Here is a 13,348-nt window from a genome sequence, read left to right on the forward strand (position 1 = left end):
GCGACACCCGCTCCCGGGGTGCGAGAGGGCGATTCTAAACTTATTTCAATAGGAGCGGTAGTAGGTAACCCCTCAACAAGACCTTTCCCCCGATTTGGTCAGCGCTCTCGATGAAGAGCGAGATTCAACTTGCCTAAAAGTGTTGGGGAGGGGGGTGTCTTCCTTCCCTGTAAAAGAGAGACTTACCTTCTTTCTTTTGTTTTTCACCTTTACCCCTAGATATAGAGAGAAAGACCCTGAATTTACTTTGTGGTATTAGAAGTCAGTCTCTTCCCCCCTCCCCCAATCACGTCCCCAGAGGGAGGCTCTCTTCTCTTTCCGCAAGTCTCTTGGTGTGCAATGAGCTCCTTTCCCTTGCACAGTTAAGAGCATGGCGTCTGGAATGTGGTAGTTTCGAGTCTGTTTCCCATTTCCCATCTTCGTGACCTTGCTTAGTTATTCAACCTTCCTGAGTCTCGAAATTTGGGTCCTCTTTGTAGAAAGCATGGTCTTCAGGGCTAAGGGAGAATTTGTGTAAGTGCTTAGGACATAATAAGCTTTTGGTAGATTGTTGCTGTCATTGTTACTAAATTTGCTGCTACTGTTACTGTTGTTTTTAAAGAAAGAAAACTAGTATCTTCATAGAGACCCAGATTTTTCCATGCATGCCGCCTCCCGTCCCCACCCCCACATCACAGGTGTTCAATCCATCCTTTCCCACTGGAAAGGAGACTTTTCCCCATCCTGGGGTGGAGAAAGAGGCATTTCTACTCCCTTTAGATTCCTCCATGCTCCCCAGATTAACAAAGAGGGCCTCAGAATAATCAAGAGAAAAGACTTTGTTTTTGGAAACAGGTCTGTACTCCAAGAGGGAGGGAGGACAGATACTAAAAGCCAGCTTTCCCTTTGTCCACAGAAGCTATCACTTCCTGACTGGTTAGAGATGTCCTCACCCACTCCCCCTACCTGCTGTAGTGATTTAAAAGCTTCCAGCTATCTACACACCTCCCCCTCCTCAAAGAGGGAGTTCCAACTTCTTTTTTCTTTCTCTCCCAAGGAAAATAAGACTCTACCTTTGAGAGGAGGAGTCTTTCCTGCAGTGTATTTAGAGTGGCACAGATGGTTTCCTTCTCCTCATCCTTTGAAACAGAAACGAAAATATTTTATGCAGAAAGCCTTTGTCAGAAATCAGGAGCATTTTCGCTGTTTCACTCCCCATGTGGAGACAGAGGGATCCTTTTTCTGCATGCTAATAAAGGAAGGAAAAGGGAAACAGTGCTTGATGCTTTTGAGATTTCCTGCACACTCCCATGTTGAAGAGCTGGGCCCTGTTTAGTATACAGACTTCCCTACCCTACTTTCTGTTTGTCTAGAGATCTTGTTAAAAGATTCTTCTTTCTCTGTCCCTCAAGAAGAGGCCCCTTCTACGAATGCCTTCATGGAGGCATTGGCTACAGTGTCCGAAACTTGGAAAAGAAAGCCCCTTTCTCAAGGTGAAAGGAATGTTGTGAACTTCTGAGGGCCTGATCGATATTGTGAGTATTGTCCCTTGACATAAGTGTGGCAGCGCCCAGTGTTAACTGTTCTCGTTTTGAGCAGCCCTTTTGCATTGGAATTAAAGGGAGGGGAGACCTTCAGACTGGGGATTATTGGGCACATGGTTTTCTGTTCCGCTTTTTTCTTTGTTTGATTGTTTTTTCTACGTTTTACTTACTGCTGTAAACTTTGTACTCCCAGAACTTTTGTTTTAGGGAGTGTTTGAACTACTAAACTGAAAGGGCCACTTTGTCAGGTTTTTTATATTATAAAATGTTTTCTAATGAGATTGAGAGCTGCAGTGTTAATCTTTCACTGGTAGTTTATTTTCTTTTTTTCACGTTTTTGTTATTTGGTAGGATAGGAATTAATGTTGCCACTAAGAAAAAACTTTCTGTGTGTAAACCCTGAGTGCCACAGTGGGGCTTAGTTGGAATTCTATCACCATTATTGATATCTATAGATGTACTTTGAAAAACAAAGAGAAATAGAAAAGTTATCATTTAGAGTCATGGAATTCTTACGGGTGGCAGGACCCTTTGAGGTTACTTTGTTTAACTTGTTCATTTTACATGTGAAAAACATGGAAGAAAAATTAAGTGACATTCAAGACCATACAGGCAGCAGGATAGGGACCCTGATCTCCCAGTTTGGAGACCAGCAACTAGACTGCTTCCCAGCATTGCTGTTGCAGTTGACATGGAAAGGTTTTGAGATGATTGTTCTCAGTTCAAAAGAATTTCTTCCATTATTGGGATAACTTTACTGCATACTCCTATAAATATGGGTCTTTTTTCAGGGCTAAGTCCATTCCCTAAGCAGTCTAAATCTAATTTTGTCATGGTAAAGATGACAAGCCAGTAACAGCTGTTAAGAGTTTGTGAATCTATTATTTATTTTTTGCTTATACCTCAAACTAGATAATTACCCAGTGTGCTAACCCAGTAGGTTGGTTACAAGTCATTAGTAAGGATTAAACTATAAATCCCTGCCTTCATTTTATGAGCATGTGTAACTCACTGTTTTCTCTTCAAGTTTACTTAACACTTTAATGTAAAAATTTTTATGGTTGAGGCAGAGAGCTGACATTTGGAAAGATAACTGATAAAAATAAAGGGATAATACACTTACCAGTTATTCTTTTTTTTGGTGGGGGGGTGCCTGGGTGGCTCAGTGGATTAAAGCCTCTGCCTCGGGCTCAGGTCATGATCCCGGGGTCCTGGGATCGAGCCCCTCATTGGGCTCTCTGCTCAGCGGGGAGCCTGCTTCCCTCCCTCTCTCTCTGCCTGCCTCTCTGCCTTCTTGTGATCTCTGTCTATCAAATAAATAAATAAAATTTTAAAAAATATTTAAAAGAGGGACGCCTGGGTGGCTCAGTTGGTTAAGCAGCTGCCTTCGGCTCAGGTCATGATCCCAGCGTCCTGGGATCGAGTCCCACATCGGGTTCCTTGCTCGGCAGGGAGCCTGCTTCTCCCTCTGCCTCTGCCTGCCTCTCTGTCTGCCTGTGCTCGCTCTCTCTCCCTCTCTGTCTGACAAATAAATAAATAAAATCTTTAAAAAAAAAAAAAAAGAAAAAAAATATTTAAAAGAATAAAGTAAAATATATATTTTTTAAATTTATTTGAGAGAGAGAGACACACAGGCAGGGGGAGTTGGAGAGGGAGAAGCAGGCTTCCCACTGAGCAGAGAGCCCAATGCGGGACTCGATCCCAGGACCCTGGGATCATGAACTGAGCAGGTGCTAAACAACTGAGCCACCCAGGCATCCCACTTACCAGTTTTTTTTTTTTTAATTTCTTTTCAGCATAACAGTATTCATTGTTTTTACACCACATCCAGTGCTCCATGCAATACATGCCCTCCTTAATACCCACCACCTGGCTCCCCCAACCTCCCAACCCCCGCCCCTTCAAAACCCTCAGGTTGTTTTTCAGAGTCCATAGTCTCTCATGGTTCACCTCCACTTCGAATTTCCCTCAACTCCCTTCTCTCCATCTCCCCATGTCCTCCATGTTATTTGTTATGCTCCACAAATAAGTGAAACCATATACCAGTTATTCTTTATTCCTGTTTGGATCTTGGTAAACAATGTTTAAAATGTTTTAACAGAAGTAATATATACTCACTGTTTAAAAAAAAAAAAAAAAAAAAGTACAACATATAAGTTGTTGGTGATCTTCTCACCTAGGGTAATACTGTTAATATTTGAATTCTATTCTTTCAGACAGTTTTCTTATGTGTATATTTTACCATAATAAAAGAGTTTTGATGTTTAGTTTGATCAGCTATCGCAGGCAGCCTCCTTTGTAGAGTTCTTTCTCTACATCATCATTTTTAATTGTTCCGGTGTATTTAGAAATTTAGTTTTAAAGAATTTGAATGTCTTCTTAAAATTTTGTTCTGTTCCTGCAGTCTGTGGCATTTCCAGTATTTGATGGTACAAGCTAGTGAGCTGAGAATAATTTTAATCTGCTACTCTAGGCTTACATCTAAATATTACTTCAACTCTGAGGGTTCCAGCTGAGACACTCCCCTGTCCTAGGTGACTCAACTGCAGATACTCTTCAGAAACTCAAGGACCCAGGATGGGGCAAGGAGAAAAGGAGAGAAGTCTGTTTTGCTTCAACAGTCAATGTGCTTAGGTGATTTACAGATTGAAAATTCTTAGAATTGTACCTTTTCCAAACAGAAAATTCAAGAAGTGGTAGCTTTGTGGTGTTTGGCTTTTGTAAATTGGAGGTTATTTGGGAGTGACCAAAGCTTTAAAATTCTGTTTTGGCCAATGCCAGTTCATAGCATAGAAGCATATACAAGAAACATAATAGCTCTGTTTTCCTTGATGAATATTTTGAACCATTCTATGTGATTATCAATATTGCCTCTTCATGATACAGATCTGTTAGTAAATGTGTATTTGTGTATGATCCTGTGTTTGAAACAAATCTTGAATTGGGACCATGGGGATGGAAAGGAGTGGGATTTGTTAGAGACACCATGGGAGTTGAGTTTGTGGTCTACAAGTGCTAATGGAACAACAGGTGGAAGGTCAGATACAGTTGTGTCTGGGGTTCAAGTCTGAGCTCTAGAATAGTGGGGGTATTGTTACTCAGAGAGGCAATGGGTTAAAAAAATAAGTATGTAAGTTTACTGAGAACATCTTACTTACCTTCAATTCTGGTTGTTGTTTGTATGTAGTGAGACCCAATTATTTATTGGGTTGAGTGGGTTCTATCTTGGAAATGTTAAGTTTGGGAGAGGTACCATCCATATAAGTGAAACACAGGTCAGGAATTTGAGAAAACATGGGAGCTGGGGATAGGTGTTTTGTTTTTGTTTTAAATCAGCTTTCAGATATAATTTGCATATCATACAATTCAGCAATTTAAACTATACAATTTAGTGGTTTTTAGCATAGTCACAGAGTTGTATAACCATCACCACAATCAATTTTAGAACATTTTTATGCCCCCCAAAAAAACTATTAGCAGTCACTCCCAGTTTTTCGAGCCCTCACTAAGGAACCGTTAATTCACTTTCCAACTCCACAGATTTGCTGACTCTGGATATTTTATATATATGAGATCTTATATGGTTCTTTTTGACTGGTGTATTTTATTTACTGTAATGTCTTCAAGGTTCATCCATATTCTATCACAAATCAGTATTCACTTCCTTCTCACAGCCAAGTGATATTCCATTGTATGGGTGTACCACATTGCTTATCCATTAATCAGTTGATGGACATAAAAGCTGTTTCCACTTTCTGGCTATTGTGAATAGCGCTGCTGTGAACATTTGTGTACTAGTTTTTGTGCATGCATACTTAGGAGTGGAACTTTTGGCTCATATGGTTACCTGTACTTAAAGGGAGAGTTTTGAGTCATCCACATAGCAGAAAGGCTGCAAAAAAGGTGAGGGCATCAAAAAAGTGAAGCCTGGAATGCGAGGCATATCAAGGATTAAACTTTTTTTTTTTTTTTTAAGATTTTATTTATTTACTTGACAGAGAGAAATCACAAGTAGATGGAGAGGCAGGCAGAGAGAGAGAGAGGGAAGCAGGCTCCCCGCTGAGCAGAGAGCCCGATGCGGGACTCGATCCCAGGACCCTGAGATCATGACCTGAGCCGAAGGCAGCGGCTTAACCCACTGAGCCACCCAGGCGCCCCAAGGATTAAACTTTTGAGAACACTCAACACCTTAGTGGCGGTAAGGGAGAGGAGCTCTTGAGCACATGGGGGCAAGAGACCCAGGGAGCTGATCTCCATCAACAAATCTGCTCTTCTACGGTATCCTTTCCTGCACTTACTCTTTTGGTCTGTATGTGGTGTGATAACCAAAAACTGGATTGTATCTGTTGTTGGGAAAGGGAAACTGAGCCAAATGAAAATTGAGCACCTCCTCCCTTTTTTGGCATCCAATAGCAATTCTACTTTAGCCGTTAACCAACCCCCCCTCAGTGGCCTAAAATCTAAAGTGCCTCTAAAAATATCCAGGAGCTAGAGGAGAATGGGGAAGATTGTAGCTCCAAAAAGGATATGTTTCTGTCAGCACCATTTATTAAAGTGTCTCATTTGATTGTCACCATACTCCTGGACACGACAGTTTATCTCTCCTTGCTGCTTTTTTGGATTCATTTTTTTTCATCGGCCCTCTTGTGTTCTCCGAACTTAATGGACCAGTAGTCTGATTTCCTATAATTTCTAAGATTTAAATTAGTAGTGTCATGTCTTAACTTTTGGGGAGAAGTCCTTCAAAACAATAAGGACACCCAGTGGATAAAAGCATAGGAACATGAGTAAGTAAATTTATCCACCACAGGTTGGAAAACCAGAAAGGCAGAATGGTGCAAAATGAAAGGATCTGTCTTTGGTCCCAACTCATCCCCCAGCTTCAGTCTTGATAGCTCAGGTCAATGGATGGGATCTTCTGTGGAAGGAGGAAAGATTGTAAACCCAGGAATATCCAAGGAGTAGGTGCTTCTTGACGGGGAGGCAGAGCAAGTGCCTTTTGTATAAGTAACATGTGTGGGCTTCCCAAGAAAATCAGGACAGAAATAGAGACAGTGTCCAAGGAAATTGAGTTGTAAAGATTTACATGGTGTATTGGAGAGTCCTTCCTGCTCAGAAATCTGAATGTGGTCAATTGAGAGAGAGGAGATGAGACAACTTAGTAGTCAAAACAGTTTGGTAGCCAACAATGGATTTTGCTTGTATGTAATATGTTTATTTTGGGAAGAGATGGATGTTAGAAAGTGGTAGGAGTAGAAATCTGCTGGCTTTCTGAAATACCCTTTCCTGTGTGCATTTTGGCCAAAGGGATTTGCCATCAATAGCCTCAGGTAAATCCTTGTTATGAACTCAGTTGCCAGAAATTTCTCACATTTTCTCTTCCTTTGTTTAGATTAGGGAAAGCATCAAGAATGAAAGCATGTAGTATCTTTCTTGGTTAGCCAGTTTCCACCTTGGTCAGGTCGAAGTGAGTTTTGTTGTGGAAACTGCCCACATTTGGTAGACTAAAATGAAAAAGTTACCAATCAGGAAACCTTAGGTCCAAGTGTACCATTCCGTAGCTGTGTGCGTTTGTGTGTGTGTAACTTTAGTAATGTAGTTTTATGAATTACACAAATATACATATTTTTTTATTTTATTTTTTAATATTTTATTTATTTGAGAGAAAGACAGTGAGGGAGAGTATGAGCGAGAAGAAGGTCAGAGGGAGAAGCAGACTCCCTGTGGAGCTGGGAGCCTGATGCGGGACTCGATCCCGGGACTCCAGGATCATGACCTGAGCTGAAGGCAGTTGCTTAACCAACTGAGCCACCCAGGCGCCCACAAATATACATATTTTAGCAAATAACTCTTGTTTCCACTCTCTAGTGCAAAAGGTGAAACATTTCCAACACTGTGGAAGCCTCTTGTATCCCCCCATCTCTCCTCAGATAACCCTATAATATTTTAGGCAGGTCACTTTTACCTCTTCAGTGTGATGTTAGGATCTATAATGGGATGGTGATAGCTGCTCTACTTTGCTCACAGGGTTGTGAGAATCGAATTAGTTGTGTCTGTGAAGGCACTTGGAAAATTTCAAGATGCTGAATGGAAGTCAGAGAGGACTTTGCTAAAGTTCTGGTTTAGTAGTGTCTTGTGCCAGAGTGGGTAGACCCAGCTCAAGTGTTTGGTAAGCAATAAAGGAATGGAATTCTGTTGTCTATAAACTTTACTTTACAGAGAATTATTCTTTTTTTTTTTTTTAAAGATTTTATTTATTTATTTGACAGAGTGAGATCACAAGCAGGCAGAGAGGCAGGCAGAGAGAGAGGAGGAAGCAGGCTCCCTGCTGAGCAGAGAGCCCGATGTGGGCCTCGATCCCAGGACCCTGAGATCATGACCTGAGCCAAAGGCAGCGGCTTAACCCACTGAGCCACCCAGGCGCCCCTACAGAGAATTATTCTTGAGGAAAAGTCAGTATATTAAATTCCTCAGAATCTCTCGGTATAAGTTCATTCAGCAAGTATTTCCTGAGTACCTTCTATGTGCCAAGCACTTCTCCTGGGCAGTGGGGATCCTGTGAACAGTGGGGATCAGTGAACACAACAGGCAAGGTTCATACCCTGAAAACAGGTAGAAAATTATCTTTATCTTCTAACTTACATCATTTCTATCCTTGGATGCTTAAAACATGTCTTATTCTCATCCACATTGCTGTCCCTCGCTCACCCACAATTGAGAATTGTTCATAAGGCAGTATTTCAATTGAGATTAGACAGATGTCTATTAAAGGTGTAAGTTATTTATTTTTCCACTAATTCACAGTCTTTAAAGAAGATGTTTTGGTGCCAGATGTTGTCAGCATTTGAGGTGGATCTTTTTTTTGTCCTTATTTTAGCCAGTTTTAGCTGAAACAGCTTTCTTCTACCCTGCAAGCTTTTAAACTTTTATCCCTTCCTTTGATTTGTGTCAGGGTGAACCATTTGATGTAAAAGACTTGACTCCATAATCTTCCATCTGCCCTAATGCTGTCATCCGGAGTAGAGACTCAGCCAGTTCCACTTGATTCCTCCATGTCTGCCGTGGTACAGGAATTATACTCTGAACTCCCTGTGAGTGTCTCCAAAGAGCTTCATGCTGACCCTGAGCCAAGTGTGATTCCAGATGTAAAACCCGGAGCCTCAAGCTCTCTTATAAGTCAGAGTAGGGCAGTGCCCTTGGAGCTGCAGAGGACTCATGCGGAAAGTTGTTGTGAAGAAACTTCTGGCACCTTGGATCATGGGGGTGAACCTGGGCGGTGTGGGCTGGTGGACTCCACAGCAGGAGGTTCTATGGCTTCTGGGATCTTGGATAGGGAAAAGAAAATCAAGAGCATGGAGCTAAAGGTCTTCAGAGATCAAGGGGACCAGGCGGAAATTTTAAGAGACCCCTGTGAGGGAGCAAAGGAAGACCCACATCAACATTCCACAGCTGCTGAAGAAAAGATCAGCTTAAGTCAGGTAAGACATGAGATCTCAATTCAGATGAGTGTGAATGACAGCTTTCCAGTGTAACACTTCACATGGTAAAGTACAGATGCTGACAGGTAGCTTATGATTTGTTCTTGAAATATTTCCAAAAAGTTGAGTTTGATGTTAACTTTCTTTTAATGATTTTTTTTTAAAACATTTGTGTCACATCAGACACTTGAAGAGAGAAAGTACTTATCTAATGAAAAAGTGTCACTTCTCTGAAGCAGCTACCGTATGTGGAATGTTGAGTCTTATGGTAGTCGTGATACTTGTGCATCTGGTTTTAAGAAATGATGGGTATTCATTCCTTAAGTTTTGGTAGCATCACAAATAGGATGGAGGGACATGTCACAGAAATCTCTGAGAAACTGTTGACCCAGGTCGGGCTTCATAGGATGAATACCCTAGAACGATCTCCTTATTTCAGGAGCCAGTCCTTAGCTCTGCAGGTCCAGACACTTAACTTTTGTTTTTTAGTATATCAGAGATTATCATCTCCAAAGGAATGACCCATGCTAACCCATTTCATGAGAGACTAAAGCATAAATCAGAAAGCCAGTTCTTTAATTCGCGTGAAAAGTGGAATCATAACTTGGTAGGAATGGTCACACTGGCTGGTCAGTATGTCTTCTTCCTGTAGGCAAGTCTACATGGGAAATCAAATCTCTCTTTGTAAGTGTGAAATTAGAGTATTAAGATTGAGGTAGGTAAAACTAATGATTAGTGAGCTGTGATAGCCTGAGGAACCCAGACTCCTAAAGGAATATACCTGCCAAGCACACTAGAAAACTAACTTTCTCTGGGTGGTGCCTCAGACCAGGGTTCAACAAACTTTTTTCTGTATAGGGCCATGTAGTAAATATTTTAGATTTTGTAGGCCATAGGGTCTCTGTCAAAATTACTCAGCTGTGCCCTTGTAGCATAAAAGCAGGCATAGACAATACATAAATGAATGAGTGTGGCATATATCAGTAAACCCTTTTTTACAAACAGGTGCTGGCCCATGGGGGTATAGTTTGTCAGCCCCCACCCTAAACCTACAAATAAATTCATACTGCCTGGGCTTTCTGGGCTAAGTTCCATTTCCCATCTTACAGATATGTCATTTGTTTACACAGGTTACAGGGCAAAATTGATTGTTAATAGTCTCTATACTTTGACCATAGTTAGGAATAGCTTTAGATAACAACAATTAAGTAATGTATCTGATTTTATGTAATTATAAGCTACCCTTAAAAATATAAGTGAGGTAACAGATTCAGGATCTGGAAGTTTCTTAACTTCTTGATACGGTGGGCTCAGTCTAACAAGATGAAATTTTTCTGTAATTTGGTGACGTTTTCATGTGGTATTTGGTGTAAAATAAAAGTACATATGCATAAATTATGAAGTACATAATGAATACAGTACATACATTCACATATATATGCCTCCCAACCTAAGATCTAGAAAATTATTGTTCCTTTCTCCCTCCCAGCTCTACCAGAGATAAATACTATTTTGAATTGTGTAAAGCAAAATTAAATTTAATAGATATAAATGTGATACTTTTTTACTTCGTTCCAAAAACTGCATAAGTGGAAAAAAAGAGAAAAAAGCAGAAGTACTTTTGGAAAAACAAAAGACCTATAGGCTTTAGCTACTCAATTAGAATTGGCTTTGTGGGATAGCCATCAAGAAAAGCCAATTTGCTCTTAAATGTTCATGAACAGAAATGTGTTACTTGGACTGAGAACTAGCAATTATAGTCTGTTGTGTGTTGGTTAATCTATAGTTAGAATATCACACTCACAGTCCCCTCTTCCCACTCCAGCACTCAGATGAGCTCAAGATGCCCCTGGAGTGGGAAGGACAGAGAGAAAGCAAGGAATGTGTCGGTGTTGGGGTCACTGGCCAAACTGGATCCTGTGCTCTCCCCATGCTGAGCCTGGTGTCACATGTATCATGTGTAGGAAGAATATAGAAAACCAGAAACGCATTCATGATAAAGAGTTCACACTAATGACAAAACCTGAAAATAGGGGCGCCTGGGTGGCTCAGTGGGTTAAAGCCTCTGCCTTCGGCTCAGGTCATGATCCCAGAGTTCTGGGATCAAGCCCTGTATCGGGCTCTCTGCTCAGCAGGGAGCCTGCTTCCCTTCCTCTCTCTGCCTACCTCTCCGCCTACTTGTGATCTATCTGTCAAATAAGTAAATAAAATCTTTAAAAAAAAAAAAACAAACCTGAAAATACACCACTGAAGGCCACTCACTTGGATGTGTCCTATGAAAAAAAAACCAAGAGACGCCTTCAAGAATTTGCAAAGCTGTCAAGTAGAAATGGTTCTGTTGGGCAGTTAGGCTCTGTAGAAGACAGTGGTAGCTCATTCTTAGGTCACAGGACCCTTTGAAAATCGGAATGAATGCTGCATATCTTTCATAAAAGTAGACTACTGTTTCAGAAGGTTTGAGAGCCCAGACATCTTTGACATCAAGATAAGAATTCTTTTTTTTTTTTTTAATATTTTATTTATTTATTTGACAGAGATCACAAGTAGGTGGAGAGGCAGGCAGAGAGAGGGGAGGAAGCAGGCTCCCTGCTGAGCAGAGAGCCCGATGCAGGGCTCTATCCCAGGACGCTGGGATCATGACCTGAGCCAAAAGCAGAGAGGCCTTATCCCACCGAGCCACCCAGGCACCCCAAGATAAGAATTCTTTCTAGATTGGCAAAACACCACAAACAGACAAAACACAACTGATGAATTAGGAAAACGTTTTGCGGTATATATCACAGATAAGGATTTATCTCTCTAATACATAAAGAACCCTCTCTTTTTTAAAAAATATTTTATATGAGAGAGACAGTGCATAAGCAAGAGGCGGGGCAGGAGGAGAAGAATATGCAGGCTCCCTGCTGAGCATGGAGTCCATAGTAGGGCTCTATCCCAGGGCCCTACGATTATGACCTGAGCCAAAGGCAGATGCTTAACTGACTGAGCCACCCAGGCATCCCATAAAGAGCTCTCTCTCTTTTTTTAAAGTATTTTATTTATTTGACAGACAGAAATCACAAACAGGCAGAAAGAGTAGGAAGCAGGCTCCCCCTGAGCAGAGAGCCTGAGGTGGGGCTCAATCCCAGGACCCCAAGATCATGACCTGAGCCGAAGGCAGAGGCTTTAACCCACTGAGCCACCCACAGGCCCCTTAAAGATTTTTTTAAGTTGAGGTTCAATCAAGAGTCATGCTCTACTGACCAAGCCAACTAGGCACCCTACTAATATATAAAGAACTCTTAGATTGAGGAATGGAAAACCCAATAGAGAAATGAAGGAAAGACTTGAATAGATGATTAGTATTGTGCATGTGTGTGTTCATGTGTGTGTTCTTAAGAACATGTGAAGAGATGGTCAACCTCAGTTATAATTAGAGAAATGTAATTTTAAATGGTTGAAATACCACTTTTTTTACCTGTAAGACTGGAGAAAATGAAAAATGATGGCAACATGTCTGGTTGGCAAGGCTATGGGAAAGTGTTCTCACCCGTTGCTGGTGGGAATGCATACTGATAGAACCTTTCAGAAAAGGCATTTGGCTGCACCTAACTAGAAAGCACATACTCTGACCTGTTGACCTATCACTCTCATTTCTAGGAATTTACCCTGAATATACACTCCCAAATTATGGAAATACATATACCCAAAGTTACTATTTGCAGCATTGCAAAATGTTAGAAGCAACCTAAATGTCCACATATAGGAGAAAGTTTGACTAAACCATAGTAGTATACGGTACATTTATACATGGAGCACTATGCATCTATAATAAAGAATCAAGGAGGATCTCTGTGTACTGATATGGAGGGATTTCCAGAAGTACTGTGGCTCTCCAAGACCACCTCCAGGTTTCAGTATTCACTGGAAATCACGGGACTCAGTATACGGTCATATTTGTAGCTAAATTTAATTATAACAAAGAATATTAGCAGTCAGCAAAGCGGGGGAAGCATGGTACAACGTCCAGAAGATATCAGGTGGTAGCTTCTAAGAGTCCTCTCCCATTGTAGTCACACACACACAAACACATATACCCAGCCTTCTCCAGGAACAAACTGACAACACATGTGTAATATCTACCACGGAAACTTTTAGAGCCCAGGGTTTTTACTGGGGCTGGTCATGTGGGCATCCTCTGGCTGGCACATACCAAAATTCCAGACTTCCAGAAGGAAAGCAGGTGTTCAGCATAAACCCCATTGTCATATAGGTGCACCGAGCCACTCTTCCCACTAGGGAATGTTGGAAACTCTCCCCAAATCTAAGTTCTCAGATGAGCCAAGGCCACCCTTGCAAGCAAGGCCT

At 41.3% G+C, this 13,348-nt stretch overlaps 1 protein-coding gene across 5 annotated transcripts in view; it reads left to right on the top strand.

Moving 5' to 3' along the window:
* PRR14L (proline rich 14 like) overlaps nucleotides 1-13,348 on the top strand; it is a 62,826-nt gene that overhangs the window by 417 nt on the left and 49,061 nt on the right. Inside the window, exons 2-3 of one of the 5 annotated variants that reach the window (XM_044243850.1) lie at nucleotides 1,392-1,514; nucleotides 8,476-9,001. The exons of 1 other annotated variant lie outside the window; for it this stretch is intronic. In XM_044243850.1, coding sequence (XP_044099785.1) covers nucleotides 8,528-9,001 — 474 coding nt within the window. In that variant the 5' untranslated portion in view covers nucleotides 1,392-1,514; nucleotides 8,476-8,527. Of the gene's footprint in view, nucleotides 1-1,076; nucleotides 1,515-8,475; nucleotides 9,002-13,348 lie in introns of those variants that run through there. 3 more of the 5 variants (XM_044243852.1, XM_044243853.1, XM_044243854.1) reach the window with 3 other exon arrangements.

This window comes from Neovison vison, chromosome 3 (genome assembly GCF_020171115.1).
Source record: "Neovison vison isolate M4711 chromosome 3, ASM_NN_V1, whole genome shotgun sequence".
NCBI lineage: Eukaryota > Metazoa > Chordata > Mammalia > Carnivora > Mustelidae > Neogale > Neogale vison.